Source organism: Diabrotica virgifera, chromosome 5, assembly GCF_917563875.1.
Source record: "Diabrotica virgifera virgifera chromosome 5, PGI_DIABVI_V3a".
NCBI lineage: Eukaryota > Metazoa > Arthropoda > Insecta > Coleoptera > Chrysomelidae > Diabrotica > Diabrotica virgifera.
In genome coordinates this window covers 177,194,596-177,212,936 of record NC_065447.1, presented here as the reverse complement: position 1 = coordinate 177,212,936, position 18,341 = coordinate 177,194,596, and the positions used below count along the sequence as shown (strand labels likewise).

The 18,341-nt window shown below is 31.4% G+C and overlaps 1 protein-coding gene across 4 annotated transcripts in view; it reads left to right on the top strand.

Annotated features, from left to right (window-relative positions):
- LOC114334632 (uncharacterized) overlaps positions 1-18,341 on the top strand; it is a 206,034-nt gene that overhangs the window by 122,381 nt on the left and 65,312 nt on the right. For 3 of the 4 annotated variants that reach the window (XM_028284716.2, XM_028284719.2, XM_028284717.2), the window contains exons 2-3: positions 6,093-6,160; positions 16,453-16,689. In XM_028284716.2, the coding sequence (XP_028140517.1) occupies positions 16,617-16,689 (73 nt within the window). In that variant the 5' untranslated portion in view covers positions 6,093-6,160; positions 16,453-16,616. The remainder of the gene's footprint in view (positions 1-6,092; positions 6,161-16,452; positions 16,690-18,341) is intronic. The other variant, XM_028284718.2, reaches the window with a different exon arrangement.

Sequence of the window (18,341 nt, the reverse complement as noted above, 5' to 3'; positions counted from 1 at the left end):
ATGTCGAAAAGTTAAGACTGTGTAAGGGAATACATAAAAGTGTACGATATGTCACCGTTAGCTTTTCTTTGGGACTAATATAAATGTTTCTCGAAATGTAGTGTTCCTCTTCTGAATTTGCCTTTCAATTTTAGATAATAGTAGGTACATAAAACTGATCCAAAATATATTTTTAAAAACAAATTTCGTCATCATCTAGTTCTTTAAACAATGTATGGTACTCTCCTACATACATATTTTCTATTAAGAAACATTTTTCGTGCCCACAACTTTTTCTTAGGTTTGTTGTTTGCTTGCTCCTCTTCATAAAAAATTAGTGCAATTATTGATAAGTCTTTTTGCTCATCGCTTAACTTTTTGTCGTAATTGAACGACGTCAAACTTTGGTGAACGTTACTGTACCATTGCACGACGAACGTATAGTGTGAATGAGCGACAGTTTTAACGTAACGTTGCCGGTCCGTGACGGGACTTTGACGTTGACGTTCGTAAAATGCGAATCGACCTTTACCGTACCATTTCTGCATGTGTAAACTTCCTGGACATGTCTTAAGGTTCTACATTTCCAGATTGTCTCTACACTCTTACTCTACGAAAATCTGGATGAAATAAAAATCTAGATCCGTCGGAGAATAACATTGTAGCTAAATCATTTGCATCCCAGTTATGATATTCTTGACACCACTCTAATCTTGCAGTGTGATTGCCTCTGGAGATAGGTGACATGTCAATGGCCTTCGATTGTAAGATTGGCTATATGGAGACAATTTCCTTCAGTATCACGGCCTATGGTTACCGGGTGTGCCCGATACAATAATTCGCTCAGATGCTGTTAATTGTTGGTTATCTTCTTAGCGGTTAACACTAAACATCGGTCTTGAGCTGCAGTTGTATATAGCGCGCTCACATCCTGTATGACTAATGTGACCAACTAGTCCGAAAAATCCGGGACATGGCCCGAATTACGAAGTTCCGTGGCCATCGGAATTTTCAACGTTTTGGCAAAATTCTATTTTGAAATTTTGAATGCGTTATTCCTCTAAGAATTCATATCAAATTGAATTGGTGGGACTAAACAAAGTCGACAATTTCTAGAGTGTAATACTAATACCGCATCCAACACTCATGCATTTTATTTCTTGGTGTTAAAGTTCACGAAAACTTAAACCGTGGACTTTTTTTCGTTTCTGTATTTTAATTATCGTCTTCTGAAAAGACGATTCAAAAACAATAGCAATTCATGTATACACATGAATCAGCTGTCCACGGAAAATACATGGAAATTCAACCTCAGTTAGTTGATTTTCTAATTTTCCCTTTTTTGAGAAATGTCAAAAACTAACAAAAACCCATATAGTTACCATTACAATCAACAGTTGTACCTTAATACCATCATTGATACCGTTGTCGACATAAAAATGTTAAATAAACAATAAAATGACGATATTAAAGTTCTATGTTAAAAAAATGGCCCGATTTTCATTGAAAAGTCCCGGATTTCAGGTATTTTTTTTTTCAGCCTTGTCCCGAATTCGAAATTGGAGTTACTCGCACTATGTATGACGCGACGAGTGTGACAAAAACACCGTCACAATCAGCGTTTAACACTTTGGGAAAGTTCCATGCGCCCAGTTGCATTATTTTGTGCATGCCACGTTGAAGAAGGACTACAGCCATGTTTGACGTCGTTCGTATAAATCATCCACAGTTAAATGACGCCGTTCTATTATAAAAAATAAAACACAAAATTTTCAATCACTAAAAAAAGGGCCGGTTTTTCAGTGAGCGGTTAAAATTTTGGTTAGCTAACCTAGTTTAAATTTTAACCAATATTTTAACCCTCATAGCGTTTTTCAGTGCTTTAAATCCAGTTAAGAAAATCTCGGTTAGCTAACTATTTTTTTTCTTCTGTTGGCAGCAGTAACTTTACGTGCGCATGTGCAATTCGAGAAATAATGATCAATTTGACAGAAAAATAAATAAAAGACAATTTCATAACCAAATTAAAAAAAAATGATTAATGCAATGCAATATCAAGTTCGGAATATTTGTTTTGTTCATAACGTCTACCTCGGTTTCATAACAGAAGAGAATTAGAATTACTGGGACGATTTAGACTTTTTTTCCGATTTTGTTTGTCAAAGACCACGGTCTTATCACTATTTGAACAGATTGACCAGGAAATAAGAAGTCAGACTCTTTGGTAAATAATTAAGTATTTTGCTGTGTATACAATAAATATAAAATAATCTTTTTAAAATATTACTAGGAATCATGCATTAAATCCTGTTACAGTAAGGGCCAATTTCTCATATCGAGTTCAACTCCAGTTTAACCTGAATTTTTAGTGAACGTCAGTTTAAAGTCAAAATCGTCTTTTTCAATTCACGTTCAACCGATGATGGCAGTTTAAACTTGAACGATGCTTGAACGGTGGAATTCGGCCGTTCAAAAATTTCAGAACCCAATTCAGATGATTTCATGGATTACGCATGCGTTGTAGTAACACGAAACGTTGTCATAATATATATTTTATTATATTAAGTCTAACGATAAACGATAACATCATTTTTGTTTTTATAACATTTATTTATAATTATAAAAATTACTATTTGACTATAAATACTTAAATTTAACTTTATTAAAAAACAGCATATAAATGGTCGTACAAAATGGCGATATCTTTTTACCTTTTGCCGTCTATTGACATTTCTCGAAAGCTGTAGAACGTGCACTGACATAAACGTGCAATGAGAAATGCATTCCAAACAAAACCGAAGTTCACCACTGAACTGCGGTCAACTGAACCATAGATTAAGGCAGGTATGAGAAATCGACCCTATGTGTAAACATAGGTATTGTCGAAGCGAAGATCGGTGGAATATGCGCATTTTATCAATGAAATTCGATATTTTTAAGATATTCCAGAAGCCGCTATAGATAAAATGTTTTAACGACCTATTAATCATTCATAATTACTCAACGGATATTAGTACAGTTAAAATAATTAAGACGATAACCGGACAACATTGATTTAATGAGTAAAATTTAGTTTTTTTTTATTTTAATGACAAAAAAAGCAAGCCCATTAGCAGAACCCAATTAAAAATTATTTTGCACATCATATTTGAAACATTATTTGGTTGAAAAATCTCATTTTTGTTGGCAAAAAAAATATATTAATTTGTTTGGACTAAATTAACGTTGTGCTTATCTTAAAAAGGATATGTTAGTATCAACATTCGCACAGTGTTGCCAAACTGAATTTTGTTATTTGGGGTGTAAATTTTTTCCACGGATCTCCGAGGGTACTATACCTGTTACAATTATATTTAAATATATTTCCTTATAATTCCTTCCTATATAATAATGATAATAATAATTTATAATTTCAATAATAATAATTTCCTTATAATAATAAGGAGGTATTAGAATACTTCCCGCGATGAAAGAAAATAACATAACTCAACTAATCCCTTCTGTCAGGCAGGTATTCAAAAAAATAAACATTCACTGCACCAATGCGCAAGCGTAACCGCAAAATTCGGAGTTAAACCATCTAACGAGGATCGGTTAAAATCGTGGTTAACTTAAACGAGTTTAAGCTCTAACCTAGTACCTACTGAAAAACTGATTAAACATGAATATTTCGGTGACCAAAAAATAAATAAATAAATAGAAGAATTTACACCTATAAGACGTAAGTTTCACTTTATAATTTTTTATGAATAAGATTTTTCAACTTAGTCTTTTTATAGGATAGCTCTGATGATGGCATTAATATGCTGAAAGTACTTAGCCGATTTAATAAATTTATTTACACACTATCAGTATTTTGAAAACATACACCAGTTCCCGTTTAGATTTAAAAAATAAATAGGTTTACCCAGCATTGAAAAACCGGCCCTAAGTAAACAAGAGCTTTCTTTATAGCATGAACAAAATCAAAACTAGCAGAATATTTACTGCAGTATAAAAACTATAGTTTTTTCCTCTTCTGTTTCTTCTTTACGTGCCATATCCGCGACGAAGGTTGACAATCATCATTCCCATTCTAACTTTTGACACTACAGCCCGAAAGAGTTGAGTTGAGCTGCAACCAAACCATTCTGAGATTTCTCAGCCAGGACATTTTTCTTCTACCTATGCTGCGCCTTCCTTGAATCTTTACCTGCATTATTAATTGTAGGAGTTCATATCTCTCACCACGTGTTATATGACCAAAGTATTGCAGTTTTCTTATTTTGATGGAATCGAGTATCTCCATGCTGTTCTCTATTCTTCTTAGTACTTCTTCATTGGTTATTCTGTCTGTCCAGGAGATTCGCAGCATTCTTCGATATGTCCACATTTCAAATGATTCCAATCTAGTGAGACATTGTTTATTGAGGGTCCATGTCTCCACACCATACAAAAGAACAGAAAATACATATCACTTTAGTACTCGTTTTCTTTTAAATTTAGGCTGAGGTCTCTACTACATAATATTTGTTTCATATTAGTGAATACGCTTCTAGACTTTTCTATTCTAATTCTGATTTCTTTGGTATAATCGTTTGTTTCAATAATGTTAGTCCCTTAATATACAGTGCGTCCATAAAGTAACGCATAAATTCATTATTTCGTAAACCGGCGAGTTTGAGAAAAAATCCCGAAACAGGTCGATTTTTATTTTTAAATTACCATTTTTTGGCACATATATATATATATATATATATATATATATATATATATATATATATATATATATATATATATATATATATATATATATATATATATATATATATTTGATCACCAAGTGTGTTTCAAAGATCTACATCTTTTGTTTTTTCATAAACATTATCTTACTTACTGTAAGTAATTAGGGAATTAAAACTTGAGACTGTCATTTTCAGGTTGTTCATACTAGTGACGTCATCAATGTGGGCGCGATGACGTAATCAATGATTTTCTTAAATGAGAATATGGGTCATGTGATAGCTCATTTGAAAGGGTCTATTCAATAATATAAACATTACCATAATTATTTATACAGGGTGTCCAAAAAAAGCTTTGTTTATTAAATTAATTGACAGAAAAAGATGAATGTATGTAATTTATTTAATTCCGAATACATCTTACTGCTGCCAGGAAACAGAAAAAAATTTAATTTGAAAAAAACATTGATTTTCGCTTAAACGAAATTTTCAAACTTCCAAGAGGTAAGTGGGTATTTTTTGAACATCCTATATAAATAATTATGTTAATGTTTATATTATTGAATAGAGAATTGAATACACTTTCAAATGAGCTGTCACATGACCCTTGTTCTCATTTAAAAAAATCTTCAATTACGTCATCACGCCCAGATGGATGACGTCACTACATATGTCACAAAATCGAAATTTAAAAATAAAAATAGACCTGTTTCGGGATTTCTCTTCAAAGTTGACGGATTACGAAATAATAAATTTATGCCTTACTTTATGGACGCACTGTATAGTTATAATTGTGAACTCGTTCTATCGTCTTATTATTTACGTGTAGATTGATGTTTCTTCTGTTTAAAATTTGTCAAATATCTATTCGTTTCCACTTTTGCCGTTCTGTTTTACTCACAAAAATCTACAGGATGAGCAACTGTACAAATTCAATTGAAGTTAAACGACCACACGAATTACTTTTTATTAATTTTATTATCTTGTAAAAATATCCCTCGACTTATCTGATATGTCTACATTTACGCATTTATCGAGGCACACCTTCATTCTTAAAAACGTACGCCGCCGCTGCCAACGAACAATAACCCTAATCCCAGGTGTAGGTATACTGCCCTACAAACAGAATATTCTGATATTGCATTATAAGGGGGCTGCTTTGTGATCAGCAAACAGAAATGCCCTACCATTGATCAATATTTTGTCCAGCCATAAAAACTTCAGTCCCTTTAGTGCATTACTACGGCCGATTTAAATACGCGATGACTATTTCGTCACCCTATCTTTCATAATATAATATGGTCTATGCTGTATAAAGATCGTCTTTTTACTATCATTTTGCATAAACATGTGGAAGTATAACCACACATGACACATGTGTTTTTGTTTCAGTGTTCGCCGGCTCTTTGTCGTGATTAAAGTGGGAAATCTACGAAATTGTGATAACTTATTATTATAAGGTAAGTCATTGACGTTAAATATAATAGGTAGGTCGGTTATAATAAAACACCGGTTTAAAAAACTTGCTATAGGTACTATTGCTTTTGCATATTAAAATCAAACTGTTCTCATTAAAATGAATTAAAATTCATATAAAACAGCGTGAAGCGAAAAAGAGTTTTAATAAAATGCTCAGTTTATTATTTTTAAGATTCATTCAAATTATAAGACGTTTGTGATTAGCATGTGAGTTATAATATTTATAGGTTATAAAAAGTTTGACGTTTCACCTACCTTCAGTGCTGGATTCCTGTTGCCTGGGAATAAATAAGTTGTCAAAGATAACGTTGTTACCGTAGTCAAAGAAGAAAAAAACTGAAAAAATTGTATATTGATATTTAAAGGTTCTAAAAGGAATATGCGGGGGTAGATGATGAAAGATCCGTGAGACGCACAGCTGATTTTGCTTTGTTTTTTTTACATAATCTCAAAAAGTGAAAAATGTGTTTGGCCTATAAAACGTTTCTTATACATTTTAGAAAAATATATTTCAAATAAAAACTGTAGACCATAAAAAATTGACCGAAATAATTGCAAAGAACCCATAATTTTGCAGTATTTTATAAATGTATTTTTAAATTAATAAAGTAGGTATATAAATAATTTTTTCTATGGTTGCTATACAATATGCAACTTCTCTCACTACTTACATACATTCAAAACTAACAATTCCTCACGCAGTGAGAAAAGTCGGCCATTGCAGTGAGAAATTTTTTTCTCACGGGTTCTCCTACGGTCTTCCATACTATCATCGCCGTTTCCATGGTAACATGCACGATACAAACACAATTAATGTTGTCAAATAAATGTGTTAAAGCAAAACTTGCCCCAGGAATTACCTACCTTTCAAAAATGTTCAAAAGTAACTGTTAAATAGCATTTTAAAAAATGAGGTATAAATTTTAAGAATGTTAAATACCTACTTATATATTGTGTATTTTATTTCAATTTATGCATATAATATACCTAAAAGCACCTAAATTATTTAATTTTGAAGTTTGAACTCTTGACAAAACCGCACCCATAGAAAAAGTACAGTGTACAACACATGAGAAAATGACATATTTCTCCCTCGCTTGATTTGCGGCCCTCGCCTCGTGCTTCGGCTCGTGCAAACTTCTGTGCTCGTGACAAATAGGCCTTTTTTCTCACTTGTACAATATACTATTGTTTGTTGAATAAAATATGTAATATAACTCCTCAAAATTGTTAATGAGTTTTTAAAGTGTGCTAAATTTTAAACAGATCGACCAAATAGTTTGGAATCTATTCAATTTTTTAATCCCGGAGATAAATTATTTAGGGTAAGGTGTAGCCAAAATAATACCGCCATAATAATGTGTACACTTAAGGGGAACGGAGCAAAATGCAAAATTTTGACGCATGCCAAATTTTCAATGTGTTTTAAATGTATTCATTTTTTCGAATCCTGAGAAAACTAATAGACTTAGGACCGGTTGTTCGAACGCTAATCAACAATGATCATTATCAAATAATTAATTACTGTCAATGTCAACTTTAAAAACATAATTAATTACAATTCTGAGACTATAATCAATTAATATAACAATAATTATTAACATAATTAATAATAAATCTCATAATTGTAATTAATTATGTTTTCAGCAACCCAAACAAAGTTGACATTGACAGTTTTGGTGACAGTAATTAAATATTTAATAATGATCATTATTGATTAGCGTTCGAACAACCGGCCCTAAGAGCCGCTATAGGTGAAATTTCTTAATCATTTTAGGCACGATGGGACCCTATAACTTAACCCTGGAAGATCATACCTATTTTTTTACATAAACCGCACACATGGGTGTCAGATACCCTATGATTTTTTGTGAAGAAATAAAAAAAAGTAAATATTTTATGATTTCCAGAGACTCTCTAATCACTAATGAATACATACGAATAATTAAATCAATAATTTTATTTTCTCCCTATTAATTATAGTAACACAAAAGAACAAAATATTAAAAATACCTAAAAATAATTAAAAAACATTTTCTAAAAAACCGGAAGCATCATTCAAAATATTTTAATTTAATTTAACAACAAAAAGGTCTTTTTAACTAAAATATAACACCTTTTGATTATAGAACTCATGGGTGAGTTAAAAATAAGCTGTTTCCCTTTGCTATTCTCTTTTGAATTTCTGGTTCTTCTGTTCCATCCGTGTTAATGCAACTCTCAAATAGGTGAAACTTGAAACTTTCTACAGTTCCAATATCGTCCTCTAATTGAACCGTCTCACTTGTAACTACCAGAAAAAAGGAGAACCACTGCCAGAGACCAATCTGTTTCGTGTGCGCAGAAAAGTATGCAGAGAGTGTATGCTTCTTTTCATGAGCATTTTTCAGTGCGTCACAAATGATAGAAAAAAAGGTAAGTCCGTGATAATATACATTTTAGTGACATGACATTTTAGTTAAATCTGACAGTTGTCACATTTTATTTGCAATTTAGCATAAAAACAAATCAATTGTGTTTATTGCATTTATAAAATGGTATTTTCTTTGATCTGTATAGTCTTATAAATTGTACAGATTATATTCGTAGATATATTATATAATTCGTAAATAATTTTTTTTGATTATAGCGCCATTTATTGACAACTAGAATAAATGTTATAAATGTCACCGACGAAAGGTAATCACCGACGTGCGTTTTTTTCTATCACATGCAATTTAATGCGTTAGAAAGAAATCGAAAAACTGTGACGCACTGAAAGATCCTCATGAGAAAAAGCATACCGCAGAAGCTTAACTTTAGGCCCTGCGATTTTTTTAATGACAGGAATATTTTTATATTTCTCGTTAAATATTGATGTTTATAATATATCCTTAATAAAGTAATAAACGATTTTTAAAATTTTTCTTTATATAATTTGTTTATTATTCTGTTTAGTAATACCGTAATTTCTTCAAATATTTTTTCACAAAACCGCATCGGATAGTCTTTTCCGCATAATTTTGATCGAAGTCTATTAAACATTAGTTCATTTCAGGCCAAAAAATAAATAGTGGGGACGAAAAACGGGACACAGTGTCTCTGAGACGATGCGATAGTGTTAAGAGCCTACAGTAGCGCGTCATCAATATAACTTCTGGAGATGGTATCATACCCTTTTTCGAAAGTTCTGCGAAACTTTGGCAACTATTGATAATATTTTTCGAATAAAAAACCCTCCTACTGAGACACGTTAATTTAAATAAAAAAAAAAAAAACCCTCCTAAAACTTCATATACTCGCATTAGAATTCGAAATATTTTTTCGTAAATATACTTACCTTTAAGTAAAATTTACAATTAACAATTGATATTCTTTTTTTTTTTCAAAATAGTCCAACAACTTAGTTCTATTACACAAAAATATAATAAAGTAATTATAAAATAAACACTACTTCCCTATGGATCAACACTAACGAAATCTTAAAATAATACACTACTGCACTGAACAGATATCGATACAGATAACAGAACAGATAAGAGAATCGTGTTTTATTACACTTAGAAATCTGACGCAGGCTTGTCAAAATGACAGTGATTATTTCTCTATGTTGACTAATCAGTTAATTAGTTATAATATGTTCGATTTCTTGTTAGAGATAAAAATTTTTAGTAGTTCCAATATGACACAAAATCTAGCATGGGACAAAAAAGTTTATTTGAAGAAAGTATTTTTTTTGTTCTTCTTAATGGTGGTACAGGCTTGTTTTTTTAATATTGTATTTAGTTATACAGTAAATTCCACATACTAACATATTTCTCAAATTTGGCTCTGTACCGCCATTTTTTACTATATTAAATACGAATATGTGTGCCAAATATCTCGACAAAATATTCAAAATTAAAGCCGCAATCTTGGAACGCGTTTTCCGTTTTGATAACGCGCTACTGTAGCCTCTTAACGTACCTATACTCTTTGCTAATTAGCAAAATACAAGGAAAAGTTATTTACCAGCAATTTTATTGCTGGAATCGAATCTTATAATTGTATATATTAATAATATAGGTATGCAAAGTCCGCAGATAGTGTGCTACTTTTTTTATAAACAAAATGGCGCCCGAAAATCGTGTTTTTTCAATTGTTGCTCCAAAGATTTTAACTTTACACCAAAAACACTTAAATAAAATTCACCGTAATTAAATTCTGCATAGAGACGTGTTTTTCCCAATTCACTTCGACGAAAATTTTCCCCGGAAAATGCGGGTTTTTCTAACAAAATCTTTAATTTTCAAATAAAATTTTAGATAAGTTGTTGTTTATCAATAATTAAATAACTTGGTAATATAAAATCTCTTTTCGTATAGATTATAATTCCAGAAGCCGATAAAAATTGAATGAACAGTTTAGCAACAATTAAATTGTTAATTAAAAATTTACGGTCGCCATAATAACCACAATAATTATGATACATAACAATAACTATGATTTTTGTATAAAAAGACACTGTACCTATCTAATGTACTTTACAGAATTGAAATTGGGCTATTTAAGCGGCCGCGGCCTTCGGAATATTTTAAAATTATAAACAATTTTTTGGCTTATAAACAAATAGAATATTTCGGGAAGTATTAAATTAAATTCAATCATAAAAACGGTATTGGAAAAAAGCGGCAAAAAACGTTTAATTGTGATGAGATGTTCCTGAGATAAAACCAGTCAAAGTTGCCGGCATTTACGGCAAAGATATATACAATAGGATCATAATTTTCGAACCATCACCTTTTTATTTTTGTCCCCTTTCTCCACACCAATTTTCATATGTTTAAAATACTCATAACCTATATTATTATAATAAAAACTATCGATATTACGAGTGAAAATTTCCAAAAATAGCAAAATTCCGATCAAAAATTAGGTTGGAGAAAATGTAATCTCAAAGTTCAAAATCGGTAAGTATACGTTAAAATAATTCATTTTCTCGGCTTCCCATAGAGCAATTCTTCATTCTTTTTTTGTTCCCATGTAACTCGAGTAGGGCCATCTAACGCATTATTAAATGTCAAACTTGCTTTTGTTTTGTTATAATAGATTAATTTATTTATAAGAAAAGAAAACTACATATTTTTTCCAGTTGTAGACTTTTTTTAGATAAACTTACTACAAGTGTACCTTTTAACGTTAAAAACACAAATATCCTCATTTGAAAGCTTTATCTGTGGTACTAAGGCAAAACCCAATATGTCACAAACTATCGATTTTTCCGTTTTAATGCCAATATGTTCCTTGAGCGATGAAGCATATTATGATGACAAAACCCTACATGGCTAAACGCATCCATGTAACCAGTAGATGATAAAATTAGTTTCCGATATCTCCACTATTACAACAACACCGCGAACTTTTAAACTCATCTGCTGCAAAATCACGTTTTTTGATAAATATATCGGGTTTTGCCTTATCACCACAGATATAATTATTTAAATAATCTTTATTTAAACAAATTAAAAATTTCTGTTATAATAAATAAATTAATTTATTATAACAAAACAAAAGCAACTTTGACATTTACTAATGCGTTAGTTAGATGGCTCTACTCGAGTTACTTGGGAACAAAAAAAGAATGAAGAAAATTGCTCCATGGGAAGCAGAGAAAATGCATTTTTTAACGTATACCGATTTTGAACTTTGAGATTACATTTTCTCCAACCTAATTGTTGATTGGAATTTTGCTATTTTTGGCAATTTTCACTCGTACTATCGATAGTTTTCATTATAATAATAATATGTTATGAGTATTTTAAAGATATGAAAATTGGTGTGGAGAAAGAGGACAAAAATAAAAAGGTGATGGTTCGAAAATTATGATCCTATTGTTTATATCTTTGCCGTAAATGCCGGCAACTTTGACTGATTTTATCTCAGGAACCTCTCATCATAATTAAACGTTTTTTTTAAGAAGCGTACTGCCCCTTTTTTTTAATACCGTTTTCATGATTTAATTTAATATTTCCCGAAATATTCTATTCGTTTATAAGCCAAAAAAATTGTTAATAATTTTAAAATATTTCATAGTTATTATCATGTATCTTATTTATTGTGGTTATTATGGCGACCGTAAATTTTTAATTAACAATTTAATTGTTGCTAAACTGTCCATTCAATTTCCATCGGCTTCTGTGGTATTCCATCGGAATTATAATCTATACGAAAAGAGATTTTATATTACCAAGTTATTTAATTATTGATGAACAACTAGTTATCTAAAATTTTATTTGAAAATTAAAGATTTTGTTGGAAAAACCCGCATTTTCCGGGGAAAATTTTCGTCGAAGTGAATCGAGAAAAACACGTCTCTATGCAGAATTTAATTACGGTGAACTTTTATTTGGGTGGTTTTGGCGTAAAGTTAAAATCTTTGGAGCAAAAATTGAAAAAAACACGATTTTCGGGCGCCATTTTGTTTAAAAAAAAAGTAGCACACTGTCTGCGGACTTTGCATACCTATATTATTAATATAGGTATGCAAAATATTATTATAATATGTTACAGTTCAAGTTGATTATCCAGTTGGAGTTGACTCCAACTAGTTGGAGTCAACTCTAACGGCTGGTTTCAGTAAAAGTTGATTATAAATATAAAATGAAGATTTATATTCAACATTTACTAGTAAAAGTAGACTCCAACTAGGAAAAGTATACTCTTCCCAATGCAATTTAGTAAAAGTTGATTCTGATTCACACAAACAGCCGATTCTAGAAATTAATACTGAATATGTTCAAATTAGTCTAGGCTGTATCGTCGCCCATGTTAGGTAAATTACTCCAATTCGAATTTTTTGCACAAATTTACTCAAAAAGATGTTCCTTATAACATATCTACTGGGTGCCAGGCAGTACCTTGATCGATAAATTGTTTAAACAATTTTTTTTAGAAAAATTTACAAAAATAATTTTTTCACTTCGAACAATTTTTTTTAGATCATTTGGGTTATTCTGAGCAAAAAAAGGTATTTTGTGATTTTTCTCTAAAATTGATTGTTGTCGAGTTATACACGATTTAAAATTTGAAAAATGCGAAAATAGCCATTTTCAAGGCTTAATAACTCGGTTAAAATCCATTATTATGAAAGTCAGAAAGTGACCAAATCAAAGTTTATAGCCCCCTCTACAAGATCCAGTAGAAATTTTTGTCACTATTTTATTACTAAGCTTTATCTTTAATTATTAACAATGAGCACTAAGTGCGTATTAGGCGGCCGTCAATGGTGAGTGCTAAAGAGATGCACCATTCCAGCCGTCCAATGGTGAATCTCACTCGCACTCACATTGACGGCCCCCTCAATACACGGTTAGCGCTCATTGTTGATAATTAAAAATAATATCTTATTAATGAAATAATGACAAAAATTTCTTCAGGATCTTACAGAGGTAGCTTTAATCTTTGATTTTTTTAGTTTCTGACTTTCATATTATATAATATCGTATGGCATTTTTGCCTTTCGGACAGTTCCGGCGCCAATTACATCTTTAACCCTGTTTCAAGTAACTAGTGTCGATGTACACTAGCCCAGGGGGACCGACGGCTTAACGTGCTCTCCGAGGCACGGTGAGACGGCTTGTGTCATTATTGGAAATGAAAATGGTTTGTCTTTAGCAGGGCTCGAACCCACGTGTACTGGCGTATGAGGCCAGCGATTATGCCGTTACTCCACGGCTGCTCGCTCGACTTTCACAATAATTATCTTTAACCGAGTTATTAAACCTTGCAAATGGTTATTTTGGCGTTTTTCAAATTATAAGTCGATAATAACTCGACAATAGTCAATTTTAGAGAAAAAAAGGCCCAACGGATCTAAAAAAAATTTGTACGAAGTGAAAAAATTACACACACCGGCAAAATTAGCCGAACACCTTAAAAATGGGACATGTTTGATGTCTCGAATTTCCTAAACCTGTTATCCGATTTGAGTGATTCTTTTAGTAAGTTATAGCCTTATTAGTTAAGAATATCGGTGTAATAATATTGTTGCTAGACAGATACATGTCATTTTATACCGGGTGTTACAATCATACTGGGTTTTTTCCTAAAGTTCGGAACACCCTGTGGAATATTCTAGTATATATAATATTTTAAAATTAAAACTCGATTGTAGACTTAGGCTTTCTTAACATTTTCTTTTTTTATTCATTTGCTTATGTTGGAAAATTAAAAAGTTATGTGCTTTAACAACTAGCCATGTTTTTTATCAATAAATCCTCATAGTAGGGGAGAAAAGTATGCTAAATTTGCAGTTTGTAAAGATGTCTCCTATTTAAGATTTTAAAGTAACCCCCCAGCCCACCTCTATGGAGGTCGTGTTTGGTGCCATTCGGTAGATTTTTGAAAAATATTGAACAGGTGTATTTTGCAGTTTTACGATCTGATGTTCATTTCGCGAAATATCGCAGGGTTCGTATTTAAAATTTTTAATTTACCCCCTCCCCTCTCCGTGGGGTGTCAAGAACCTCCACGGAGGTGGGGTGGGGAATTTAATTTAAAATCCCAAATAGGAGCCCCAAATTTTTATTGCAGATTTGGATTCTTTACGTAAAAATAAGCTACTTTTATTCGACACATTTTTTCTAATTATGGATAGATAGCGGATCTATAATCGGAGAAAAATCATTGTTTCAAATGCAAAATTAAATTAAAAAATGAAAAGTCCCCCACGTTATGGAAAATTTAATATTTTACATGTGCTAGAATATTCCACAGGGTGTTCCAAACTTTAAGAAAAAAAAAACACAGCATGATTTGTACACCCGGTATAAAATGATATTTATCTGTCTAGCAACAATATTATTACAACGATATTGTTAAATAATAAGGCTATGCTATAACATACTAAAATAATCATTCAAATCGGATCAGTGGTTTAGGAAACTTGAGACATCAAACATGTCCCATTCTTAAGGTGTTCGGCTAATTTTGCCGGTGTGTGTATTTTTGCGAATTTGTTTAAAATCATTGTTTATCGCCAAACGTCACTAAAATCATTCATTATTGTACTTATTTGCCCTCATTTTCGGCAGTAAAGTAACACTTTGTTGTATTGAAAGAAGAATGTTACTTTACCTGCCGCAATAATTAATAAAATTAACCGAGATTGAACGTAAGTGGTCAATGGCAGCAATCGATTATTTATTTGAGTGAAATTAAAATTTATTTACTTTAATTATTAAAAATATTGTACAAAATTTATCTTATTATTAATAAAATGTATGTCAAAAGGTATAACTCTGTAGTGATTCGCAATTATATTCATACAAAATAAATCAAAACTTTACAGATTTAGTAATTAGGTAGGTATGTATACAATATTGATAACTATCGATTAAACATCAAAACCGGCCATCATGCAAAAGTCATCTGTGATTACTGTCATTACTGTCATACGAATTTTTTATTTCGTCTAAAATTAAAAAAATTTCCTCAAAGTTGTAAGTAAGTGTTAATGTTTTTTATGATTGACGATACAATTTTGTACGCACCACCTCAATACTCTTTATCGAACGCGTCTGTTCCTCTGCTCGTAATATCAGACTCGTTCGATAAAGAGTCACTTTACTGACTGACTTTACTGAAATGGGTTAAACAATTTTTCGACCGCGGTACCGCGTGACACCATGTGTATTTGTTATAAGGATTGTTATACGGATGTATTTCTTTGAGTAAGTTTGTGCAAAAAATCGAATCAGAATAATTTACCTAACGAGGGCGACGTTACAGGCAATACTAATAAGTAGTTGAAACGGTCAAAACAAAGAAACGCACACTAATTAAAAATGCACTTGAGATTCTCGTATAATCAACATTTACTGAATCGATCCAGGAAGAGTCAACTCCAACTAGTAAAAGTTGATTTAAATTTTTAAAATCAACTTTTACTGCTCGTTTCAGTTGGAGTTGACTCCAACTAGTTTGAAGTCAACTAAAACTAGTTGGAGTCAACTCTAACTGAGAATCAACTTGAACTGTAACATATACAACAATAAGATTCGATTCCAGCAATAAAATTGCTGGTAAATAACTTTTCCCAAAAATGGCCTATTCTCCGATAATCTGCCCAGACTACTAATTAATTTAATGTGTTACTTAATGTTTAAAAAATGCAGTCGTCTTGCGTGTATTTTGTGTACGTCATTAGGACTGGTTTTTTAAATTCAAATTAGTTTGAATTTTTTTACCATTCCGACCAAAATCTTTTGTTACATTCATTAATCCATTTCTTTAATACGTATCTTTTATGTTGCAGGTTATGAATGTATCGGTGAATACATTGAATGGGACTTCCGGCAATCAATTATAATATTATATCGATCAAACTTTTAGCCAACGATAACGACAAGTAATAAACATAAGAACTTCAAATTAAAGGGAGCGATACATCGAAAAGACGACGAAAAATCAGTTGCCACGATGAAATACAATGTCATAGTTTGTGTAGGAGTTAGTTTATTAGGACTATTTGTATGTTCAACTGCAATTGAAGGTAAGCGACAAAATTGTTTTATTTCTTTTTAGTAATTAAAAATTTTTCTATCTTGTGATGTATCTCTTGACAAATATTTAGTTGGTAATAAACCACAAATTATACTGAACACTTTTTACTTGACGTTTCGGTTTTTCCGTTACGAAGCCGTTTTCTAAATACATATTTTATAGTTCATTTACGCACGGTTCTTGACATGAAATTTGGCATACACATAGCTAACATGTCAAAGAAAAAAGTGATATTGTGTTGATGTATGCTTTTGCCCTGTGGGTGCAAAAATATAAGTTCAAAATAAGTCCGGAAGTGGATAAACTGAATAATTATAAACAAATTTTCTTTTATAGCGTTTTTTCACTACGTCGATACTTTTCGAGATATTTGCGAGTGAATATGTTCATTTTTCAACAAAAAAAATCGATTTCAGAAGGTTTTTCACCCATAACTCAAAAAGTAATTATTTTTTCAAAAAAAATATTCTTTGCAAAAATATAGCTTATAAAAAAGTGAAAAAATCCGTTTGTGTGAGGTCTCTAAGCCTAGTAGAAGCAGAGTTGTAGGCAGTACCGGTGCTAGGGTATAAGGTGCCCGTCTGCAAAACTAGTACCTTCTAGAACTAGGCGCCTTCGATTTTTTTTTACATTAGTATTTTGTATAATACCAGCTAAAAAAAAGCTCATTTTAGCGGCCTGCAGCAGGGGCGCTCGCCTGCAGTACATACCTTGGAGGCCCGTTATCCCCTGCCCTGGTTGTAGCTAATGAAAATAGGTTCATATTCGTCAAATTCCAAATCGAATATTTCAACGTGAAATAACCAGAAAATGAAGCATGTTTTGGGAAACACTCATTATAACTTTTTTAAAGTGTTAAAAAAGCTTTATTTTTGTTTTTTCAAAAACGTTTTAGCATCAAAGGTAAGCAAGTTACGCTCAAAATAAAGTTGTTCCCTTTTTTTATTAAAATAAATCGGGAAAATCACCCTCGAAGAGCATCTCAAATGAAATTAATTGTTACCGCTTTACCAGTTGCTTTACGCACGTATTATTTATATGATCTGTAAGTTTCATGGGTTCAAAGTGCTTATTTTTGAAAAAATTTGGTTTTAAAGTAAATTTTTTTTAATTTTTGATTTTGACAAAGCTTTTTTCTTTCACCAAACATTTTTAAAAATGTTATGTTAAAGTGTAAAAAAATGTAGATTTTGCTTTTGTGAACATTTCTTTATTATTATATTTTTTAATTTTCTGTAAGCTATTTAGTATAATTTTTTATTTTACAGGTTTATTATAATTTTTTTATTTTTCTGTAAGACAAAATTGATTAAGGTATAGCTCATCAGAATTTTCTTATACAGTCGGAACCCGCTTATTGGAATAGCCTTCGTGCCATGCAAAAGTATTCCTATATGCGAGATATTCTAAATAACCGATAAAAAGAAGCTAGTAAAACGGTTTCGGGACCTCACATTTCTATTTCTTAAACTATTTTCTAATTCTATCTTACTAATTCCTATAACCGGTATTCTAATAAGCGGGTTCGACTGTACATACTCGTGCTTAGTCACTCGTTCAAGAACGTTCAACTACAGCTTTAAAAAATACACTTCAAATACACTTTGAACCGATGAAACTTACAGATCATAATATAAAAAA